The 21321-nt window shown below is 46.1% G+C and overlaps 6 protein-coding genes across 6 annotated transcripts; 3 read left to right on the top strand and 3 right to left on the bottom strand.

Annotated features, from left to right (window-relative positions):
* Positions 1–574: 574 nt before the first annotated feature.
* HOO65_110008 (putative ferric reductase transmembrane component) lies at positions 575–2569 on the top strand (the record flags this gene model as incomplete). The annotated part of the gene is made up of 3 exons (XM_071004732.1): positions 575–1120; positions 1209–1430; positions 1508–2569. The coding sequence occupies 3 exons, from the start codon at positions 575–577 to the stop codon at positions 2567–2569; spliced, it is 1830 nt and encodes a 609-aa protein (XP_070855718.1).
* Positions 2570–4007: 1438 nt separating this feature from the next.
* HOO65_110007 (Solute carrier family 35 member F6) lies at positions 4008–5115 on the bottom strand (the record flags this gene model as incomplete). Its single annotated transcript, XM_071004745.1, has 2 exons — positions 4008–4275; positions 4355–5115. The coding sequence occupies 2 exons, from the start codon at positions 5113–5115 to the stop codon at positions 4008–4010; spliced, it is 1029 nt and encodes a 342-aa protein (XP_070855717.1).
* Positions 5116–5865: 750 nt separating this feature from the next.
* HOO65_110006 (putative alpha-l-rhamnosidase c) lies at positions 5866–7326 on the bottom strand (the record flags this gene model as incomplete). Its single annotated transcript, XM_071001722.1, has 1 exon — positions 5866–7326. The coding sequence occupies one exon, from the start codon at positions 7324–7326 to the stop codon at positions 5866–5868; it is 1461 nt and encodes a 486-aa protein (XP_070855716.1).
* Positions 7327–12605: 5279 nt separating this feature from the next.
* On the top strand, positions 12606–14078 carry HOO65_110005 (uncharacterized protein; the record flags this gene model as incomplete). Its single annotated transcript, XM_071004738.1, has 3 exons — positions 12606–13772; positions 13828–13867; positions 14002–14078. The coding sequence occupies 3 exons, from the start codon at positions 12606–12608 to the stop codon at positions 14076–14078; spliced, it is 1284 nt and encodes a 427-aa protein (XP_070855715.1).
* A 117-nt stretch (positions 14079–14195) lies between these two features.
* On the bottom strand, positions 14196–16999 carry HOO65_110004 (PALB protein; the record flags this gene model as incomplete). The annotated part of the gene is made up of 5 exons (XM_071004724.1): positions 14196–15789; positions 15845–16158; positions 16217–16439; positions 16527–16900; positions 16976–16999. 5 exons carry the CDS (start codon positions 16997–16999, stop codon positions 14196–14198), a joined length of 2529 nt encoding a protein of 842 aa, XP_070855714.1.
* A 584-nt stretch (positions 17000–17583) lies between these two features.
* HOO65_110003 (Peroxisomal adenine nucleotide transporter 1) lies at positions 17584–18867 on the top strand (the record flags this gene model as incomplete). The annotated part of the gene is made up of 4 exons (XM_071004741.1): positions 17584–17670; positions 17876–18416; positions 18478–18715; positions 18783–18867. The coding sequence occupies 4 exons, from the start codon at positions 17584–17586 to the stop codon at positions 18865–18867; spliced, it is 951 nt and encodes a 316-aa protein (XP_070855713.1).
* Between the last annotated feature and the right edge of the window lie 2454 nt (positions 18868–21321).

Below are 21321 nucleotides of genomic sequence, written 5' to 3'. Positions count from 1 at the left end.
CCGGGTTGTTTTGGTGTTGTAACACTACCTTCTGCTGTGCTGTTGTGTGAACATTGCAGGTAGAGCCGTCCAGACTGCCCATATTAGAGTAGGCCGTCTGCCTGTTTTCTTCACCAGCGCTCTTCCTCTGTTTCTCTGGCTCCTTAGATATTCTTTCTCTTGGGTTATTGCTTCGGTAATTTCTTCATTTTCTTCATTTTCTTCATCTTCTTTACTTTTCTCTCCTTGCCTTCTTTTGCATCTCTTTTTCTTTGTTTTCTGGTTTCCTCCACAAACCAGCTGGTTTACTCAAGTTTCGCTTCTTCCATTGCCCTTTTCCCACGTGTTAACGATCCCGCCCGTTCTATCGCCTAGCCAACCACATTCATTGCGCACGCCCATTCCAACCATACAGCAGATTCTATCTTAAAAACCTCAGTCTTTGCTTCGTACTCGGCCCTCCTGCATCACCGTCACCCTCCGACTTGACTGCTTCCTGCCGACTGCTACGGGCCTACAACACGCTCTCTTTGAAGCCCCTACGACGAAGGCCCGGGAAATACAACTAGCACATCTTGCAAACCAACAAGTCACAATGTCGACCACCTCGGCTGTTGCTGCCGCCACAAAGACTGTGGCTGGCGCTGCTACTGGCGCTTCATCTAGCCTTTCTCCCACTGCTGGCGGTGGAAATGCAACTACACAGGCTATGAAAGCTGCTGCCAAGCTCGCAGCTGAACGCAATGAAAACCTCTCCCATTATCTTTTCATCATCTGTGGCAGTCTTGGCTTCCTTCTCCTAGTATGGACCATCGTCGGTTCTGCCAACCGTAAGATCCGTCACATGGTCTGCCTCAACACCGAAAACCAGAACTACTTTTCGCGCGCTGGTACTATGTCTTGGTTCAAAAAGCATATAATGTATGCCCCCATCATGAACAAGCGCCACAACCGCGAAATCCAGCTGTCCACTGCTGTCAACATGGGAACACTCCCAACCCGCTTGGAGCTTGTTTTCCTGGTCCTCTACTTTGCCACGAACGTCATTTTCTGTCTTCTCGAGATCCCTTACACCAGTGACACTGTTACTGCTTTCAAGTCTGTCCGCAACCGGTCGGGCGCTTTGGCTGTCACCAACATGGTACGTTCTCAAACCAGGCCCACAACAAGTGGTGCACTTGCGTCACGTCATTCCTCATATCTGGGCTAGCTGCTAACCCGACGTCTAGGTTCCTCTGTTCTTCATGGCTTCTAGAAACAACCCGCTGATTGTTCTCATGGGACTCTCTTTCGATTCTTTTAACCTTCTGCATCGTTGGTTCGGTCGCATTGTCGTCATTGAAGTGATTGTCCACACCATTACTCACTTTGTTGCCAACACCGTCAGCACCCCCTTGAGCACTGCCATTTCGACTTCCTTCAACGTTCCTTTCCTGCGCTACGGTGTCATTGTAAGTCATCCCCTCAGACACGCATCTGCAAACATCTCGTGCTAATCTTTTTTTCTTCTTTTTTTTTTTTTGTATAGGCTACTATTGGCATGGTATTCATTCTCATCCAAGCCTACAGTCCTATCCGTCATGCCTTCTACGAAACCTTCAAGATGCTGCACATTCTTGCAGCTGGAACCGTTGTGTACGGTCTATGGTACCACCTGAAGCTCAAGGACTTCCCCCAGAGACCGTACTTGACTACTGCTGTTGTCGTTTGGGCTTGTGACCGTGGCCTGCGTGTTGCTCGCATTCTGTACAACAACCTTGGCTCGGGTGGCTCCCGTACCATAATTGAGGCTCTCCCTGAGAACGCTGTCCGTATTACCGTCACCCTGGCACGCCCATGGAACTTCAAGCCCGGCCAGCATGCGTACCTTTACTTCCCCTCTATTACACTTCTCCAGTCTCACCCATTCTCTGTTGCATGGAGCGAATCAGTCTCGGACTCCAGTATTGACCGCCTGGCCATGACCAAGCAGGACGCCCTTGCCATGAACAAGACCTCGGTCTCCTTTATTGTTCGTGCCCGCACCGGCGCTACCATGAGCATTTTCAAAAAGGCATCGGCTGCGCCTGAGGGCCGTCTTTCTACCCGGTGCTTGGTTGAGGGCCCTTACGGACATCTCCCCAGCATGGCCTCATACGGAACTGCCATGATTTTTGCCGGTGGTGTGGGTGTGACCCAGGCCATCCCCCATGTTCGCGAGCTTGTTATCGGATATGCCAATGGCACTGTAGCCACCCGCAAGGTTGTTCTTGTGTGGATTATTCCCAACCAGGACCTTTTGGAGTGGATCCGCCCCTTCATGACCAGCATACTTGAGCTTGAAAAGCGCCGCGATGTCCTCCGCATCATGATCTTTGTCACACGCCCTCGCTCTGCCAAGGAAGTCCACAGCCCTTCATCTACGGTCCAGATGTTCCCTGGCAAGCCTAACATTGAGACCTTGATTTCTACCGAGGTTGATAGCCAGGTTGGCGCTATGTGCGTGTCTGTGTGCGGTCCTGGTGCGCTCAGTGACGAGGTCCGCAGTGCCACACGCTCTCAGCAGATGCGTGGCGAAATTGATTTCGCTGAGGAGGCGTTTACCTGGTAGAGGGACTAGGGCTATGTCTGATGTTGGTTGTTGTTTCCTTTTGAATTTTTGCGTCATTTCTTTGCACTTACATCTTGATGCAGTATCATGCCAGATCCTTTTTTTAACTGGTTGGTCTATTGTCTTATTTGCCTGGGTTCAGCTGAGTAGCTTGTTTTGATCTTTTTTTGCTCTCCTTTCTTTTTTTTGTGTGTTTAACCACATGTACATATTCTTTCATAACTCTACCGCTTTTATTTCCTCTGCCATAAAATATTCCATGTTTGACTTCAGGCTTTATTCTTGTTCAAGTAATCAAATCGCGGTGACATTCCTGTGTAACCCATTCAGCCCCAGTATTTTCCCCTCACTATACTATGCTGCTTTCATAGGGGAAAGCGAAACCAAGTCAGCTGACCGGAATTCGTAACCAAGCCAGCCCGCCCGCTCCCTGTCTACTTGCTTTTTTTTTTAGCTCTATCCATATCGCATCTCCATGTCTTGGTACATTGTTTGCGCTTGTTTTCCATGGAAAACAAAAAACACACCAGAAAACCCAGGTTTTGTCTTTCTTGTCTGTTCTAAATAATAGCCTGCATACCTACCACCCCGGTTGTTCTTTCATTGCTTGATTTCTCTTTGGCTAACAACCTGATCAACCAATATCCTATCCTACTCACGCAATATTCCACATAATCCCGTACCATACCCTCCTTTCTTTCCCCTCCTTCCCTTTCTTCGATATACCATAGCAAAGCATTAACAGCCTGACTTGTGAACCCAAATACACAATTGATATCAATCCGCAAATAGCTGTCACCCATACATCTCTCGGTCTCTACGCTCGTCGCTATCTGACCGGATTTGATTGGATTCTATCACCATGGGTCTTAAGCACAACGTTTACCTGAGTGATAACACCAAAATCTACCACTGCAAAAAATGCCGCACTCACCTCTCTGCGCAGGAAAATATCATGAGCAAGGTAAGCGAAGATAAAAAACTACGTCCCAAAAGAGGGCCTTGTATAAATTGACATGCTAAACTTTGCCTCCATCTAGAGCTTTCGTGGCACACATGGCACAGCCTATTTGTTTGATACGGTTGTCAACATTGAATGTGGCGATCCCAATGACAGAGAAATGACCACTGGTCGCCACATAGTCCGTGACATCATGTGTCGACAATGTAAGGTTGTGGTTGGGTGGACCTATGACAAAGCATACGAACCTCGGGAGCAATATAAAGAAGGCAAGTTCATATTAGAACTCGACCTGTTGATTTGCGAATAAAGGGAGACATGCCTCTTTTTTCAACCTATCGTAACATATTGGCATTATGTGTCCATGCACTTTTCTCTAGCTATGATTCTATTAGAAGCGTGACATAGAACGTCAATGATAGACTGTATATATAAATTCCCTGTAATAAACTGGCAATCCCATATCATTCACAATTCTCACATGTGCTCAATAGGCTCCTCATGCAGAAGCTCTTCAACCGAACCTTCGCGGCGAAGCCTCTCAAACGGTGGGTTGACTATTCCGTTAAAGACAAATGTGAAGTACACAAGCAAAGCAAAGCCAAGGACTTGCAGCCACTTGAATGACTCCCAGCCTAAAGCAAGAGAAGCCATCCAAATAAAAATGGTGCGGCAAGTGTCAATGGTAGAACGAGAAGTAGCACTGACAGAGCGGGTGACAGAAAGACCGAAAAAGTTGAAGCCACTGTTGGTTATGTTATATATTAGCCAAAAAAAAAGCATTCACGCAGAAAGGCTCATATAGATTCCTGTACGTTACTTACCCAATACTGATCATGATCAATATGCTGGAAATAATTAGCTCGCGGCTTGAGGTCATTTGTCTCCAGCCTTCAACAATGTCAAAAATGCCATTCCGGCCATCGTCAGTACGGCCGCGCAAGAAATGCATGACAAGCATCCCCATCAGTGTGACTAAAAACCCGAATAAGCCTTCCCAGCCAACAACTGTGATGGGGTCAATTGTGGAATTTGAAAGTATCCATTCCTCTAGGACAAACTGGGTCGCAGTAAATATCTGGGCACCTGCAATGAGCAAGACTCCCACAATAGTGAGAACAGCGGAATTCTCAGTTGGCTTCTCTCCACTCAGGGCCTTTGCGATGTCATCGGGGGTGTCGGGGTATATGGCACCTGCAAGGCCAACCGTAGCGACTCCAAGCACGACACCGCCAAGGGATATCCATTGAAACAAGTGTAGTTTGTGCTGTAGAAATACTACACTAAAGAGACCAACAAACAGAACAAGAGCTCCACGGGTCATTTGATAAATAGAAGCGGCAACAAGAAGAAGTCCGACATTCATCAAGGTAGTCCCACAAATGTCGCAAATTGCGGGCAGGGAAAGAAGGACAATTCGGCGTCCTTGGAGGATGTTATTAGACTTGGGAAGAAGTTCGGTTTCGTCAGTCGCGTCAGTCTCGTCAGTCTCGTCCGTAGCAATAGCTTCATATCCCGCGACTGTTCGCTTCGTAGAATAGCGGTTGTAGAGGGCGGTGAGTCCAATAACGAGCCAACATCCCATCTCGCCCACAAACATCTGCACGGTCTGCCAGACTGGCTGCTCAAAGTTGTGGCGCTTCGTGGTGTCAGTTGCGTCGCAGTTATACACACATTGTTTATCCTAGCAGGCACACCAAAGTTGTTTGAGTCAGCATTTAGAACATTAAAGGTCAAATATGATCATGGAATATTTCACAAGACCCACTTGGTACTTTGTCAGTAAAGTGTTGGAAACGCCAGTCAACAACATCATGACAACTAGAACAGGAACCATCGTTTTACCCGCCATGTTGAGTGAGGTTTGGTGGCAAGATTCCACACGTTCTCAAGTAAAAGGGCAAGACTTCAGGCGATAGGGGGGGACCGGAGGTTGTTATGCAAAAGCGCAAAAGACGAGGCAGTTATTAAAGTTACAGCTCAGTTGTTTCTTATACAAACTATTAGTTGTATTTAATTCAAAAGAAGATGAGAGGATATGGCAGACAGGATATTGACGTAAGTTAAGGAAGATGATAAGGAGGATAAGGAGCGCAACGCATGGCTACCCAAATAGGCAAGATAGATTAACTATGATACTCCAACTCTATTGGCTCTCGAATTTAGGCCTCCCCCAACCCATGAGTCACGTGAATATTTCCGGGTTCTTATCATTCATGCATAATATGAGAGAATAAATAAGTACGCAATTATGCATGCCAAGTATTAATTATGAATTCAAATATGAATAACTATGAGTATGAAAGGTACCAAATTCGATAAAATCACCATCTAATCATTTTGACGAAGACGATGTCCGTTTCGCCAGCCGATTCTTCTCACCAGAAACCTTGGGTTTCTTGGCACTTAGATTATTGTAATGGGAGATGCCCAATTCTTTATCGTGGTTAAGCTTGGCAATGTCGCGATCAGTTAGCGGAACGCCTTCGATGCCCTTGACGCGTTTACCTTCAAGGAAAATCAAGAGTCCGCCAATGATAGCCGTGCCAATTCCCATGGAGACCAAGAAGCCCGTCACCCATCCTGGGCGGTCAAATCGATTCATGCCCCACATGAAGGCCGACAGCAAGACCTGGAAAATTGTATTCATGAAATTCATCCATACCAATGTATCCATTTTCCACATGGCCGTAGGAAGCGCCCGCTCGCCAGTCAAGGGTGCCCGGGGAATAGACTTTGACGGATAAGGAACAACGAGTGGATCAATACCAGCGGGCCACTCATCAACATTTTCGGGTCCAATGTGCGGAGGCAGACTTTGGGAACCAGGGAGACGAAACCAAGAGTTGTTGATACCAGCCAACCGCTGCAGGCCCATAAACTTTTTAAGGAGACGGAACTGCATGAGATACCACAGATCTCTGAATCTCCATGGGGCAAATCCGAACCCGGTAACACAGAATAAGGCGTTAATGATTTGCTGGTCAACTTCAAGCCACTTGCGGCGGGGGGAGTTGATATCATTGCATGAAGGATGGCACATGGCGGGAGCGGCGTTGCAAAGCAGAAGGAAGAGCATACCACCCCATGCAATGACGTTGAGACCATACAAAACTACCAGAAATCCAACAGGGGTCAAGAAGTATCTCCATAGAACTATGGAAAAGTGTTTTGTGGACTCCCATGCAGTATAGGATGGAGGGAAATGATAGCCATTGTCAAAAGTTGCAGTGTCGGAACGGACAAGGAAGTCCACATTAGAGGCCTTCCCTTCACTGGAATCCGAGGCTGACGCTTGTTTGAAGGATTCTTGGGTGCCGATTGCCGCTTCCTCAACGCCATTTTCTGTGGAAATAGGTGGAGGCAGATGTGGAGGAGTAGACTCTATGCCCGATGGATGCTCCTGGACATCGGAGAGCATCGCGGTAGACGGCCCAACGGACAAGACTGCGGAGGGCATTTGACGAATGCTTGTACCCTTGTCATTTGAAATTGTACGCGAAAACGAGCCGTGTCGAGGTGAACGGTTGTCATCAGTGCTCTTGACGCTGCTTCTACGTCGCGACGGCGGATTGACGGCAGAGGACGCGATGGTTCCTGTCGCAGCCATGAATCCGGGAGGGATGTCTGACTCCTCGAATGTTTTTGACATGCGACGGATGGTTGATGCAAGCCCTGATGAGGGGAACCGGCTTAGTTCCTCAGGCTGAGAATCGATAGGTGTGGTCGTTGTTGTCCGGGGGAGCTCAGGGAAGGGCTCATTGCCTCCTGGAGTAGAAGCATGAGGAGAATTCATATTTCTTTTTGATTTTTGAAGGTGTTAGATGCGACTAGCTCAAAATAGAGCAAGAGAATTTGACAATTATGCGTATATAGGGCTTGGCGGAAACAAAGTCATGCGGAATATCTCAAAAGTTAAATATATGGCGGCTTTCATGGGAAAAACAAAAATGCAAACAGGACGAAAACAGGTTGAAATAGATCCAAACGCCTCTTAAGATTCAAGATGAAATAGGGTGGTGACCAGGGCCAAATGTATACTCATAAAGCGACGTACCGTACCGCTTCACGACTAGTGAGTACGAACATGCTTAGACCTTGTGCTCCACTAAAGGGGTGGTAGGCTTAACACTAATTTGCTTCGGTCTCTGGCTTTGGCACCCTTGATAGGATGGGTTTGTCGGGCTTTCCAGTGGTTGGTTGACATTTTTTGTTCCCTAAACTCCGGAAACACCAAAATTCCCAGCGGCAGTGAGGCACCCAATCCTGAAATTAGGTAAGATCTGGCATAAATCCATGGGTTCCTGTCTAACCCTATTCAAAGTCTCGAGGTCTAGAACGGTTGGGGGCCAAGCTTGTCTCATTCCTGGCCTGTGGTCATCAGCTAGTGCTTTGATCAAAAGAACCCATTGATAGCAGCGTTTTGAGCTTTTTGTGAAAACACATCACTTGTTTACCACTTATTTATTTCCATTTTGCTCTCTTCTCCCTTTGTATCTTTGCAACGTAGATCTTGAATGAACTCCATTTTGAGATGCATCGTTCGTTCGCTTTTCATAGCCAACTCCTTTCCCCCCCTACTTTTACCTTTGCTTCTTACCAACTATACTATCTTACAACTCGGCCTACCCTAGTAGGCATTCTATTTTTTTCTTGCCACTTAGGCAACAAAGTCGGAGCGAGCATCCACTCGATTTGCCACTTGAAATAATACGACTCATTGGCCGACTAATTAGAAGAGAGCAAGAGGTTTGTATGAACCTGTGCTTTTTTAGTTGGGTTGATGTGATTGAAACAAGGGCTGTTTTATATGGGCCAAGTTCATTCGCTATTCGCCATTCGCCATTCGCTGTTCGCTGCTTGCTGTTCACCTTTGCAGTTAGGTTTGACAGCGCATGACGTTGATGTGAACAACTGGGGCTTGAACAACCATTGAATTGTTACCCATTCCTTCATAGAATGGGAACTACGGGTTAAGGTCTTGCCACAGTCACATGACACAATGGCCTGCAGTCACTGACACCTGGGCGCAGCTGTCTTCAAATCTGTTAATGACAGGTGTCAGGCCCGTTTTTTGTCGTCGGCATATGAGGTCGTGAGCTACCTAATTCTGTAGAAATTGATCAGAAAGAGAAGGCAATTGATGACAGAAAATTCTTCCTGTTGTAGTCACTAATGGAGTCTTGTGTGTTCATCCCCCCTCTCTTCAAGACTGCTGGGCCTCTTTGTTTCGCTTAGGCTCTTTATTTTCTTTTCTTTTTTTCCATTCCTGGCAGATATTAAAAAAAAATACCTGGCTGTACCATCTTGCGGGATACCTGCACACCACAGAACCATTGAATAGACTCTTTCTGGCCCTGGAATACTATGATACTTTGGACTTCTAGCCTATAAGATACTGAGTCTCAAATGAGTATTAACAGCTTCACCACTAGCTCCATTATGCAGACATCACCGCCATCCCCTGGCCATGTCACATCCGCAAGCCCTTCAACACAGGATCTTGTGAATCTTGTGCTACACAATTTGCAGAATCAACATGAATGGACTGGAGTCAAGACACACAGACTAGATCATAGCTCTGTAAACAAGTGTGATGACAAACTTGCCTCTCAATATAAAGGCAGTCTTCCTCGGCCACTTATTAGCGGGCTGCCGCCACGGCGGATGTATATTCATCCAGATGAACAAATTGCGGCGTTGGAGATAGAAAAGCAGACCGGGACAAGGCCGACTCTGGGTCCCGAGTTTGAATGGGTCCTCCCTGTCCATATCAGTGAGCAGTGGGCAATCAAAGATTTCACGTCGATGTTTGCTGTTATCGACGCGCTCGGGGACACGGGGGCAAGGAAGAACTGGGTGCGCACTTTCAAGCAAAAACGGCTGATGCTTGCAATTGTGCACAATGATTCGACTGTAGTCTATTACTTTGTGCATGATGGCTCTGTGAAGCCTCGCCAAAATTGAGCTGTAATCAGGCGCTACTTTATCTTCGGAGAATTTGCACTACTCAGCTTTGTGGAAATGGAAGTGGTGCCTCAATCCGAGGGCCTCCAAGTATAATGCTACAGTGGAGCCTCGACCAACAAATCAGCCTGGTACTTGGAGAAACCAGAGAGGCTCTGTTTGAATTGTGGAGAGGATGGAGAAGATGAGGAAGGAGGATTGCACTAAAATGAGGTGGCTAACATACCCCAACTCACTATTGACACGTGAGCCAAGTTCATTTCTGGATGAAGATTATTTTGCCGGCTTAGTAGCTGTGTGGTAGTTGTAGTGGTGTTGGCCATGACAAGCAAGCCTAGCACCGTAGCGAATACAATGAATCACGCCGTGAGCCTGTAAAGCAAAACTTGTCTTGCCATAAAAGTCAAGCTGTGTGGCCAATAAGAGTTGTTGAGAAAACCAAGGGAGTCAACAAACTAAAGATCCGCAGTTTCCCATAAAATATGAGAGGCCGGTGCATTAGCCCTGGCTTCCCCGCGTTGGTGCGTTGGTAGGTCTTGATTAGGAAGGACAAAAAATTTCAACTCCTGTATGCGCAATGATGGGCTGCAAAACAAGAGGGGGCTAGGTCCAAGTCACGGAGTCACGAGATGAAAGCCTCTGATACGCTAGTACTAAATGATATGCAGGGTAAATCTGTAACAGAGGCATCGTCGTTGCATTTAAAACTAAAGAAACCCGGCAAAAAAAATCAGACTAAAGAGTGTGATGGATTTATCCTGGAGAATAGGGTGGGTTTTCACGAATCAGATCTAGAACAGCTTCCGAGAATTTGTCTTGTCAGTTACCAATTTTTCTTTTGCTTTCAACTTGAGGCTCCAAACACTTGGCATTGAGTTGGGGCTACCCTGGACGCAGTTGAGAGATGAGCCGCATTTGCGTCAGTACGTACTGCTTTTGGAGAAGGGTCAGCGCACTTTTACGAGTATCAATCGTATGCCTTTCGATAGCGTGCCTGAAGATCGGGGTTTCCAGCGAAAAAAAAGTCTATCCGCCCGGCTATCTATCTGCTTTGTTTGGTTTACCTTATTAAGGCGATATACCCCGATGTCTGCCGACTGTCTACTACTGGAGTGGAAGAATAAAATAAGACATCAAGACGGACAGTGCGAACACTAATAATCCATTCCAAACCCATTGTCACTTGACAGATGGACGTGTAGTAAAATTTTCTCCACCTCCACAGTTTGGAGGCTCCATTAATAATGTAACGTCAGGTTTTTACTATGGACTGACCCTCTTTTTTCTGGGGCTACAATTACCCCATGGGCAACCTCCACTTAAACTGACTAGTAGTTTCCAAAAAGTGCATGGGATGTGGTGCCACGGTCCTTGTTACCCCAGACAATCGAAAGACGCAGGAGCCCTGTTATAGACGGAGGAAAAGGGGACCAGGAGAGGGAAGCACGAAGAACCAAACAGAACGAGTTCAACAAATGAGACACACTTGGAGAGGCTTTGGACTCCAAATAAATAAAATTTGAGTAGGGACTTGGCTGGGGGTGGTAAAAAGGTAAAAGCATGCGTTTTATTATACGCGGAGTCATCTATAGCATTATGGGAAATGCGGGTAGCGAACAGGAGTCATTGTTTGTAATGAGGGTCGTGAAATACTGAGAAGTTGGAGATAAACCTTGAATCTAAGCACAGGAGGCTCAACAACTTGACGTTTGCCTTCCTGTTTCGACCCCCGTGCGGAGGCTCCAGGTCATAGCAATACGGCTACTGCAAATACAGGCAGGAGGAAGGGCTTTTTTTTTCTTTCTATTACGTAGACGTTGCAATGTGCAAGCATACTTGTTATGGGGTAGGGACGGGTAACTTCTTCACACAATCCATGTTCTTCTTAATTCATCCTCTTTGCTCCTCTGGCTCCTATAATTCCTTTTGTGAGGTCTTTTTTTCCCACGAATTTCCCCAGGTTTTGTTTTTTTTTCCTCTCTTCTGTTTTGCCTCTTTCCTGGCCCCTACGTTACCCCATCTTCGCACCTCCAGGTTTCCTGCTATCCTAATTTCCCAAATATGCATAAGAGGACAAGTTACTATGAACATGCTTGGGCTTGTCCCAAGTCTCTACTCCTGCTGACCTACTGTCTAGTGTGCATGGAAGATGATAAAGAAGGCAGTTGTTCTCTTCCTTCCAATTTTCAGCAGCTCTGAGATTTCCCGTTCTTTTCTACTTGTGCTGATCTCAGATCTCCTTCTGTTCTTCCGCTTTCTGATATAATATCCTGAATTCCGGCCGATATTTAATGTCTCCCCTCGCTTTTTCTAGTGTCAACTATCGGAGTCTCTCTTGTTTCCTTTCACGCCTACCATATTACTCAAAGGTCAGTTCAGTAGGAACATTTTTCGCCCCAATCCTTGGAGCAGAACCTCAAACTTAGCAGCCGGCTTTCAATGGCTATGCATGGACAGTGACTTGGGGAAACTCTGCACTCTTCGCTCTCCAGAAAATGTGTGTCTCCCTTTTCCCCTTCTTGTCTGTCTAACCGTCCAACCCCCGAGCTAGACTAAATCCTCCACCCCAGATTAGCTTGTTTGGACTAGGGCCCTCCCTTTGCCCTTCCATTCTCTTGCTTCCCCGGATTTTCATTGTCGTTGACGGGAGACAGACACACACACACACACACACACACATATATATATATATATATATACATGGGCCTAGCCGAGTCCTGGCTCCGCCACTTCTTCTTCTTCCTAACCTACACTGATATTCTTTTGCTCGCCTTTGCAATCTCATATCACTGCTCTGACTCTGTTGCCAAGACTCAGCACGGCCATATATTCACACGCCTCTCTGGTCCATTCTCGTTATACATTATAGTAAAAGAGTCCCATGACCAAATTTTCTCCAAGTCAATCGCCTACCTTCTACTTTCTAGAGCATCACTCCAAGTTTTTCGGAACAGCCTTATATTACGCTGGTCTCCCATAACATAATCTGTAGTCGGATTGGCGAACTTGATCTTTCGCGATTTGACTTGTTTTCATTACTCCGATCTATTCACTCGTACATTCTCTTATTTCCCTTCATAAAGGTCGTTGACTATATATCTCTTGAAAATGGCTACCTCTTATTCCTGTTCTCGTTCATCACCTTCAGGGTCTTATAATAAAAGCCACACAGACTCAGACAGCGACAAAGCGTTTGCTCGCAAAAGCCCTGATTCAAAATTTCCGTCCATCCCACCTCGCAAGAGCTTACACTTGAAAACCGACGACAAAACTGGAGGATACAACCACCCTCATATGGGCTTGAGTCACTACTCCCATCCCATCTATGAACCTACTCAAACAATTGACCACTCTTTGCTTTACGAAATTGCCACCGACTCAAACTCCTCTAAGGCTTCTGGGGCTCACTATCGTGTTTCTGGAGTTTCACCAAGTCGCAGTGAAAGAAGGCGACTGAGTTCTGTTGATTCAGATGGCCTATCGGCTATTTCTACTTCGTCTCCTACACAAAGCCTTCAGCACATGGCTATGCAAGCAATGTCAGCGTCAACACCCATGTCTCTGGGCTCGGCTTCTAGAGACCAGCAAATCCGATCTGGCGGACCTGTCTCACAGTATGCTCGAACGTCCTCTCTTCCGTCTACATCCCCCCTTCCTATCCCTGTTAGGAGCTACCTTCCTCGGCAGCACTCGGTATCTAGCGAGTCACCTGTCCTCCACTTCAACACTTCACGTGACTCGTTCTCATCAAACAGCCTTCCCGCTCACTGCGGCGGACCATCTCCAACTCGCGAGTCACTCCCATCTATTCAAGACATATTTGGCGAAGACCAGCTTTACCCCCCACCATTTGAGCGTCCTAGTCGACACCGTGGCTCTGCTTCGCGTGTTGATGCTTCTCCTATATCCCCTAGCCTTTATGGAACTAGCCCTCACAGCCTGTCGATATCCACTACGTCATCATACCATCTTAGCTCTTCACAGCCTACATATGCTGGTGATTCGTTACAAGCGGCAGATAACACTGCTGCTTCACTGGCCTTGGACATCAACCAGCGTATGCGTCTCACAAGCCCCTCTAACTCTTCTGTCACACCCACCAAACCGGCAGAATTCAGATGTAATTTTGAAGGCTGCAAGACACAGCCCTTTTCCACCCAATATCTTCTTACTTCCCACATGAACGTCCATTCCTCATCTCGACCCCATTACTGTCCTTTCGCAGGCTGTCCTCGAGCCGAAGGTGGCGAAGGCTTTAAGAGAAAGAACGAGATGGTTCGGCATAGCCATATACACATGTCCCCTCGATATGTGTGTCCGTTTTGTCCAGACCAAGATCGGAAATACCCCCGCCCGGACAATTTGCAAAGGTTAGTTAAACTTGCCGACATTTCCATATCCGTGTCGCTATTTATGGTGGTACAGAATTTGCTGACATAATAATAATGTGAAGGCATGTAAGAACTAGACACGGTAAAAAGAGTATGGATGACCCCATCCTTAGGGATGTACTTTCGCAACGACCAGATGGAAATAAAAAGGGACGACGGAGAAGAACTGGCCCATGACAATGGCTCATGACACAAAATATATATACACACCTTTTCGTACAGAGAAATTTCTTTATTGCCACATTAATATTTATTGCTGGGCTTCGTTGTGGATTTACATGTATATTAGCACAATCATTTCGAGACTCTATTCTATGATTTCCCATGTCCCGATTGCCAAAAGCCGGTCGCTGAATAGCTCAATTTGAACGATTTCAGTACTGAAGCGCCCACCGATTCGATCGACTACAACCCACAAACCAGTGTCCACAATTCTTTGTGGCTCGATGTCGAAATCAGTGGTTGATAGAGATACTTTGATTTCCTCAAATTCACCACCACCTGTTACCGCAACGTGGTCTTCGGACAGACCATAACCGTATGCTACCGAGAGTCGGAAGGAAGAAGATGACTTGGATGGGCGTTGAGGGTCGTGTACAAGATGCAGCATTGCATTTGCGCGTGAGAGATGGTTGCTGCCGATGGGGATCCTTGCTCTGCTTGTCCCTTCTCCCAAAACAAGTTGAGGCAAGCTCACTGGGAGTTTGCCTGCATTCGTAACAGGGACAATATTCAAGTCAATCTTTTCGTCGCTACCGACAACAAGCGAAAAGCTCGTAAACTGATTGGGCTGGAAGGTCGAGCAGACTATGTTGTAGGTGCCAGCATCGACTGGTACCTCGTCAGCAGAGGCAGAGCGTCGTACATATTCTTGAGAATCTGCAACAACTATCCGACGTGGGAGAGGGAACTGAGCCCGCTCGCCAGGCGCCGTCCATACTATATCAAAGTGAAGCGGGATGTTGGGGGCATCTGAAGATAGGAGTAGTGAGAGCGATGTAGCCTTTTTTAGGGTGAATTGGTACTGAGGGTTAATACCATAGCTAGGGAATGATGAGTTTCCCCCAGCAGTTCGGCGACTCCACGAAGAGCTTTTGTGCTGCCAATAGACCCTTCTCTCAGGAGCTGTTCCTACATTAATTGGCGACATTGTGAAGAATGATAGGGTGAAAGAGTAGGAAGACAGGGGCAGTTTGTCGTGAAGGGGGACGACCGTGTACTTCTTGCCAGGGTCAAGCGTCATCTTCGTCAGAGTCTGATGAGAGTCAACAAAGTCACCTCCTTTCGACCCAGAAACTGGCAGCTTGAATATTCTCTTTCCATCCTCGACAACAACAATGCTCATGTATCCCAGACTACTGTCACTCCGCGAAGAACTGCGCTCACGGGCTAGCTGGAGTTCTTCATCGCGATGGTGACGAGCAAGGAGAATCCAGGCTGAAGTCTTCTCTGATGCAACCATTTGATATTGTGGGTTTTTGTAGACGGTGTCTGACATGTCCTCAACAGGGGCTACACTCCACATGAAATGATGATCTTGTCTAAACTTGAACAGCGCTGGGTTCCAGTTGAGATACATAGACTCGAAGTTTTGGACTACATCTTCGAAAGTAACCCAAAAAGATCGAGTTCCTGTTTGCTGCTCTTGGGGGGTTATCTCGGACATCGTATCTTGAAGACACCTCCACGTCGGCCCTGTTGACCACGGATTCTTTACCAACAACTTTCTCGAATTACCGACATGATCGAGTTGCAACACGCCATAACCATGCTCAGCAACAAGCCCGAGAGCCTTTTCTTCAGACTTGGACATCCGGCCGGTGCCAAGGGTGATAATGACAGCTTTCGAGTCAAATCCCGATACAAGAGTGTTCCATATTTGATCAAGGTTAAGATCTTCCCTATTGGGATTGTTAGAGCTAAAATTTTGAGCCCAAGATGTTATGGAGGACTTACTTCTGAAGAAACACCTGTTCAGGTATCCACCCAGTCATAATCCAAAGATCTGTGCATGAGTTGCTCCCTGGAAAGTCATATCCTCCTCTGACTTTGAGATAGGCCTTTTCGAGTAGAGCAGGCCACATGGATGTTGGGTTTTTAAGGTCTACGACGAAAAGAGTCTTGTCGCTTCTAGAAAATGGGAGTCGGTCATCAATGACCACCTGACGAGGACACCCATTGAAATGGAAGCGGAAAATATACTTGCCGTTTTCTGAAACGGCCGGCACTCCGGAATCTTTGTCAAACGGGTATATCATGTCGTTGAGTAGCTGTGATTGTTAGCCTCCAAGGTATAGTTACACGTAGTCGCCATTGACTGAGACTTACCGAATCTTTGCCAGGCTTGAAATTTTTAACAGCAGAGCAGAGGCTTGCTACTACGGAGCAGTCGGTAGTGACATCTTGAGCTAAATCGATGTCGCTATTTACTATCATTGAGACATGACGTTGGGGATCGCCGCCTGATTTGTCTCTGATGATTTCCATTGGACGCTTCCAGCCATCGAAGTTTTCGTATTGAATAGTAGATAAAGAAAAGTTTGTTGTGTCCCTGAAACTAGAGGTCAATAAACGACGGAAGAAAGATCACATGAATTCAAGACGTTATATTGTTAGTTGGCCTGTTAGCTATACGTACTTGAATAGCATGCCACTGGGCTCCTTCCGGAACGCACTATCATCAGGAGCCTGATCCCATGGAGGATGCTTACAACCATGAAGATTAGAAGCATGTGTGAGAATAGCTCTCTCCCGGGCCGATAATTGACGGCTGGATGAGCCGACGGCTGTAGATCTTGTAGACATAGCTGTCGATAATGCTGGTCCATCTTTAGAGGAAACACTCTTGAGAGCTTCGGCGAGAGTAAGCATTTCTTGGCACTTCAGTCGTAGCCTGTTTCTCTCGGCGGCTGAATGAGCCTCTGAAACGGCCTTGAGATAAAGCTCGGCCGCTATAGTGGCATGTTGCAAAGCCTTTGCTCCGTTACATTGAGAAGCCAGTCCCTCATACACCTAAGATAGTGAAGTGTTAGCACTACAGCCTACGATTATATAACCAAATGCCACGTGGGCAGATAGCAAACCAACCTGAGCTTGCCTACATGACGACATTTTGAAATATTCAAACTAGGTTCTTATAATAACGAGTTCGACGTAGGAGTTGGGGTGTGATAGTCTTACGCTAAATACTCCAATTATCCAGCATGTCACCATTTCCTAGAGCTTCTACACACATGTATGTACATAACAGGTATATAGGCATGTAGGGATTCATAGAGCCCCTGTAGCTTTCCATTTTTGAGGCAAAGTCGCTTATTGGTTGAATTGAAATATAATCATTATATGCATAACCTCCTTAGTGTCTGGTCGCCTAATTGTAACAGCTCTGTCTAAGCTAGTTCATTCCTCATGCCGTCGAGTTTGCCGTCACCAACTAAATTTCTGGGCCGAGGTAACATTTACTTAGTTGATAATAAGAAACATTTGCGATTTCACATACATCTCTACAGCTCACTCCGATAATCGCCTGTGTTGTATATCTTGTTCTCTGTTTTTCTCAAGCCGCGCCGTGTTGCAAAAGGACTCGTGCTGTGTTGCCTGCTTTGCGATAATCAAAGGTCACTTTTCTATTTTCTCTCTCCTCCCTTTTTTGTATTTCGTCCTTTATTTCACCTTGTCTATTTTGCTCCTAAATCATGTCGTCGCAGTCCAAAGCCACTGATATGTCGCCTTGGGGCAAAGCAGCTGCTGGTGCTACTGGTGCTGTTCTAGCTAATGCTTTGGTCTATCCGCTTGATATGCAAGTCTACCTCTCTCACCAACGCGTTTTAATAATGGAATGAAATATGATACTCCGACTTTTAAGTATTGTCAGAATTCATAGCTCGTCTGTTGCCTGTCTCATAATACACGGAGATTATTTTGAAAACGCGATTTTCTGAGTCGTTATACTAACGCTCTAGAAACAGTGTTAAAACGCGCCTGCAGGTTCAGGTCAAGGAGGACGAGGAGTCCGCGAGCGTGGAAGAGTCTACCCGCAGCGAGGATCCTCATTATGCATCTACCATGGATGCAATCACCCGCATAATGAACGATGAAGGTGTTAAAGGACTATATGCCGGTATTGGCGGGTCGCTTATTGGTGTTGCGTCTACTAATTTTGCATACTTCTACTGGTATTCTGTTGTCCGGAACGTCTATGTGAAGTCTCACCGATCTTCGCAACATCCTTCTACTGTTGTCGAGTTGTCCCTCGGCGCCATAGCTGGCGCCATTGCACAGCTCTGTACTATCCCTGTAGCTGTTATTACAACGAGACAACAAACACAAGGCAAAGGTGACCGCAAGAATATGACAGAGACTGCATTAGAAGTTATACGAGGGCCAGACGGCGTCTTTGGTCTTTGGAGGGGGTTAAAAGCCAGTTTAGTTTTGGTTGTTAACCCTGCTATTACGTATGGTGCATATGAGCGTTGTAAAAGCGTTCTTTTCCCAGGAAAGGAGAACCTTAGAGCATGGGATGCGTTCTGTACGATGCCGCCTACCACTACTATGGCTGTATATCCTGATGCTAACATATAAACGAATAGTGCTCGGTGCTATGTCAAAGGCACTTGCTACCATCATGACACAGCCTTTAATTGTTGCTAAAGTCGGTTTGCAATCGAAACCCCCTCGATCACGGAATGGCCAACCTTTCACAAGCTTCATAGAGGTCATGAAGTTCATTATTTCCAAGGAAGGATACTTTGGGTTGTTCAAGGGGATTGGCCCTCAAATATTGAAGGGGCTGCTCGTGCAAGGCATTTTGATGACGACCAAAGAACGGTAAGTCCTCGCTAACAGATTATGGAGTAACTTCTAGCTATTATCTGTGTAACTAACAATCTCATAGCATGGAGCTCATGTTTATTCTGATGCTCAGATACTTGCGCAGAGTCAAGACAGGTTCGGTTTCAACCATCGCCAAGTCTGCCTAATATTAATCTGATTACAAGTGAAATTTGAATTGCTTAACGCTCTATTGTCGATATCTAGCTCTGTTATTTGTCCCGAGGCCATGTGAATACTGATGATGCTTGTTCATGTGATCCAACTCAACTGATTGTCAAAAGAAATTGATAATCCTTGCACTAAAATCATAGGCCCACATTTCCTGTAGCCACAGTGTGGGCAGAATAGTGCCACATTAAATGTGGCGCTATCCTCCTCGTTAGGGCAGAAATTTTCTCCCCACAAATCAAGCAAATCAAGTGCAACACTCAGCAAAATCGATTCTTGACAGTCAGTGTGAAGCGTAACTCCTTGTCGACGGATAACCAAGATCATTGCAAAGACTAGCAACAATGGCCAGTATGTGTCTACATAGACTGTATACCAAAGTCTGTATTGTCATGGCCGTGTACTAACAATCTTACAGAGTCAAAGAACTCGTCTCAGCACAACCAGTCCAAGAAGGCCCACCGTAACGGGTAAGTTTTTTGTTGTACATTTCTGCATCAAAATAGATTTGGTGATGCCGCAAAAGAAGACATGCAGAGAACGGAACGCTAACGGCAGCCTGTCAAATAGTATTAAGCGCCCTACGACTTCTAGATACCCTTCCCTCAAGGGTACCGACCCCAAGTTCCGCCGTAACCATCGCCATGCCCTGCATGGCACCATGAAGGCTCTGGTATGCTATTTCTAGGAAGATGAATGGAGAGGCCACCATCGGCTGGCATGTTGGAATTTCGAATTACGTGCTAACTACTTTATAGAAGGAGCTCAAGGAGGGCAAGCGCGAGACTGCTTAGGTTAATCGATCTCCGATACAATCAAAAATAGAAATGATTTAAACAACTTCATATCACTCAAAACTGCGTACGGATTCAAGTCATTATCGGCTATCTAGAAATCTCGCTGCCCAAGACATGCGAATGGACAAGGCGAATGGACAATAAATAGCCTTGCTTCTAGCATTGAGCCGATTCTCATGTCTGCCTAGCTGGCTATTATAAGATTTTTCGAATGTGAGAAAATGCTGTCACAATTCCTAATCGGATACACTGCCATATCAAATCATGTCATGACCCATGAACTGGCAGGCAGCATGCTTGAATATGTATTAATGGAGAGAATCCAGGTCGAATTTTTGGAAGCATTTTGTTGAAGGCCACGTTTGCGTTTGGAGTCTGGCCGAAACATCAACTTATGTATATCTCTCACAAAGCGATTACAATGAATGAGGGACTAGAGGTATCTAGCATGCCTGAAGTGTTCTTTGCAACATTGAAGATGAGCGGACAGATCGGCGATCTCCTTGTGAATAGCTATTATGCTTTTTAACCTCAACTGCAATTCTATGTAATTGTGGCAATTTAATCTTACTTACTATCAGGAATTCTGATACAAATTGTTCCTGTTGCACACACGTAGTATCAAGGGAAGTAAGTCTACTGCCAAGGGGAAGTCTGCTGCCAAGGGAGCCCCGAACTCGCTACAGACTCAAAAGCCAAATGTTGAGTATTCTTAGATACCGTGCGCTAATCTACGTTGTTAAGGTATGAAACATTCAGGAGGCATGGATCTTGGACCGATGGGTTGATACGTCGTAACATCAGGGCACAATCGACATGACCAAAAACAAGATGAACTCCCATGGCCAATATAGCCCTGAAATGTTGGCTTCAACGGGCTATGGCTATTGTTAGCGAGATGATGAAAAGATGAAGCCTTTTTTTTTTTTCTTTTTCTTTTCTCATCTGTCTCCAAAGCCAGTTGAAAAGAGCGTGAGACTGGCGACTTAGGGTTTACATTCTTTCAAAGCATGTCCAATCCTGCGATTCTAGCTAGAAAGTCTCTGAGAACTTCGGCTCAAGGAGCTGGGTCACGGGCTTCTTCTCTTTTCCGTTTCTAGACCAAGAAGAGCAAAAAAAGGCCCCCAAGGCTTAGTGCAAAACCGCTGTAAAATTATTCAGAATAAGCATAGCCATGAACATCGCGGCTTACGGTGTCGAACGGTTCTTCTCGCTAGTGCTATCCCTGGCAAGAAGGGCTCGCCTCTTCCTCAGACCCCGTCAGTGCTTGCGGCCCCTAGTCAAGCCGAGTCTCCATGTTCCTGGGGAGGATGAAGAAAAATAGGGGAGATTGGACAGAATTGTTCTGTTGTTCTTTTCAGACCTTCTTTACTTTTCTCTGTTTCGCGACTTGGCCAGCTAGCATCTATTTTTGCTCCTTTCTTGATTTCTCCGACCACTTTTAGTTTTGGCCGTATTCGTTGCTACCTCCTGCTCATCGTCTCATCTTCACAATGTCTTGCTAGTTATTTCATATTCTGAATTTCGTTTCCCGATTGCTAGTGGTATGCTCCTTATCCATAAATAGACAACTAACTGACTGCTTTTACACCAATATTTTCCTCACAGGTCAGCTGGTTTCTGCAGAGGTCTTGG

This window comes from Ceratocystis lukuohia (assembly GCF_044167205.1).
Source record: "Ceratocystis lukuohia strain C4212 chromosome Unknown Supercontig11_pilon, whole genome shotgun sequence".
Lineage (NCBI taxonomy): Eukaryota > Fungi > Ascomycota > Sordariomycetes > Microascales > Ceratocystidaceae > Ceratocystis > Ceratocystis lukuohia.
Note: the sequence above shows the minus strand (reverse complement) of the source record. Positions and strands in the feature narration are given on the sequence as shown.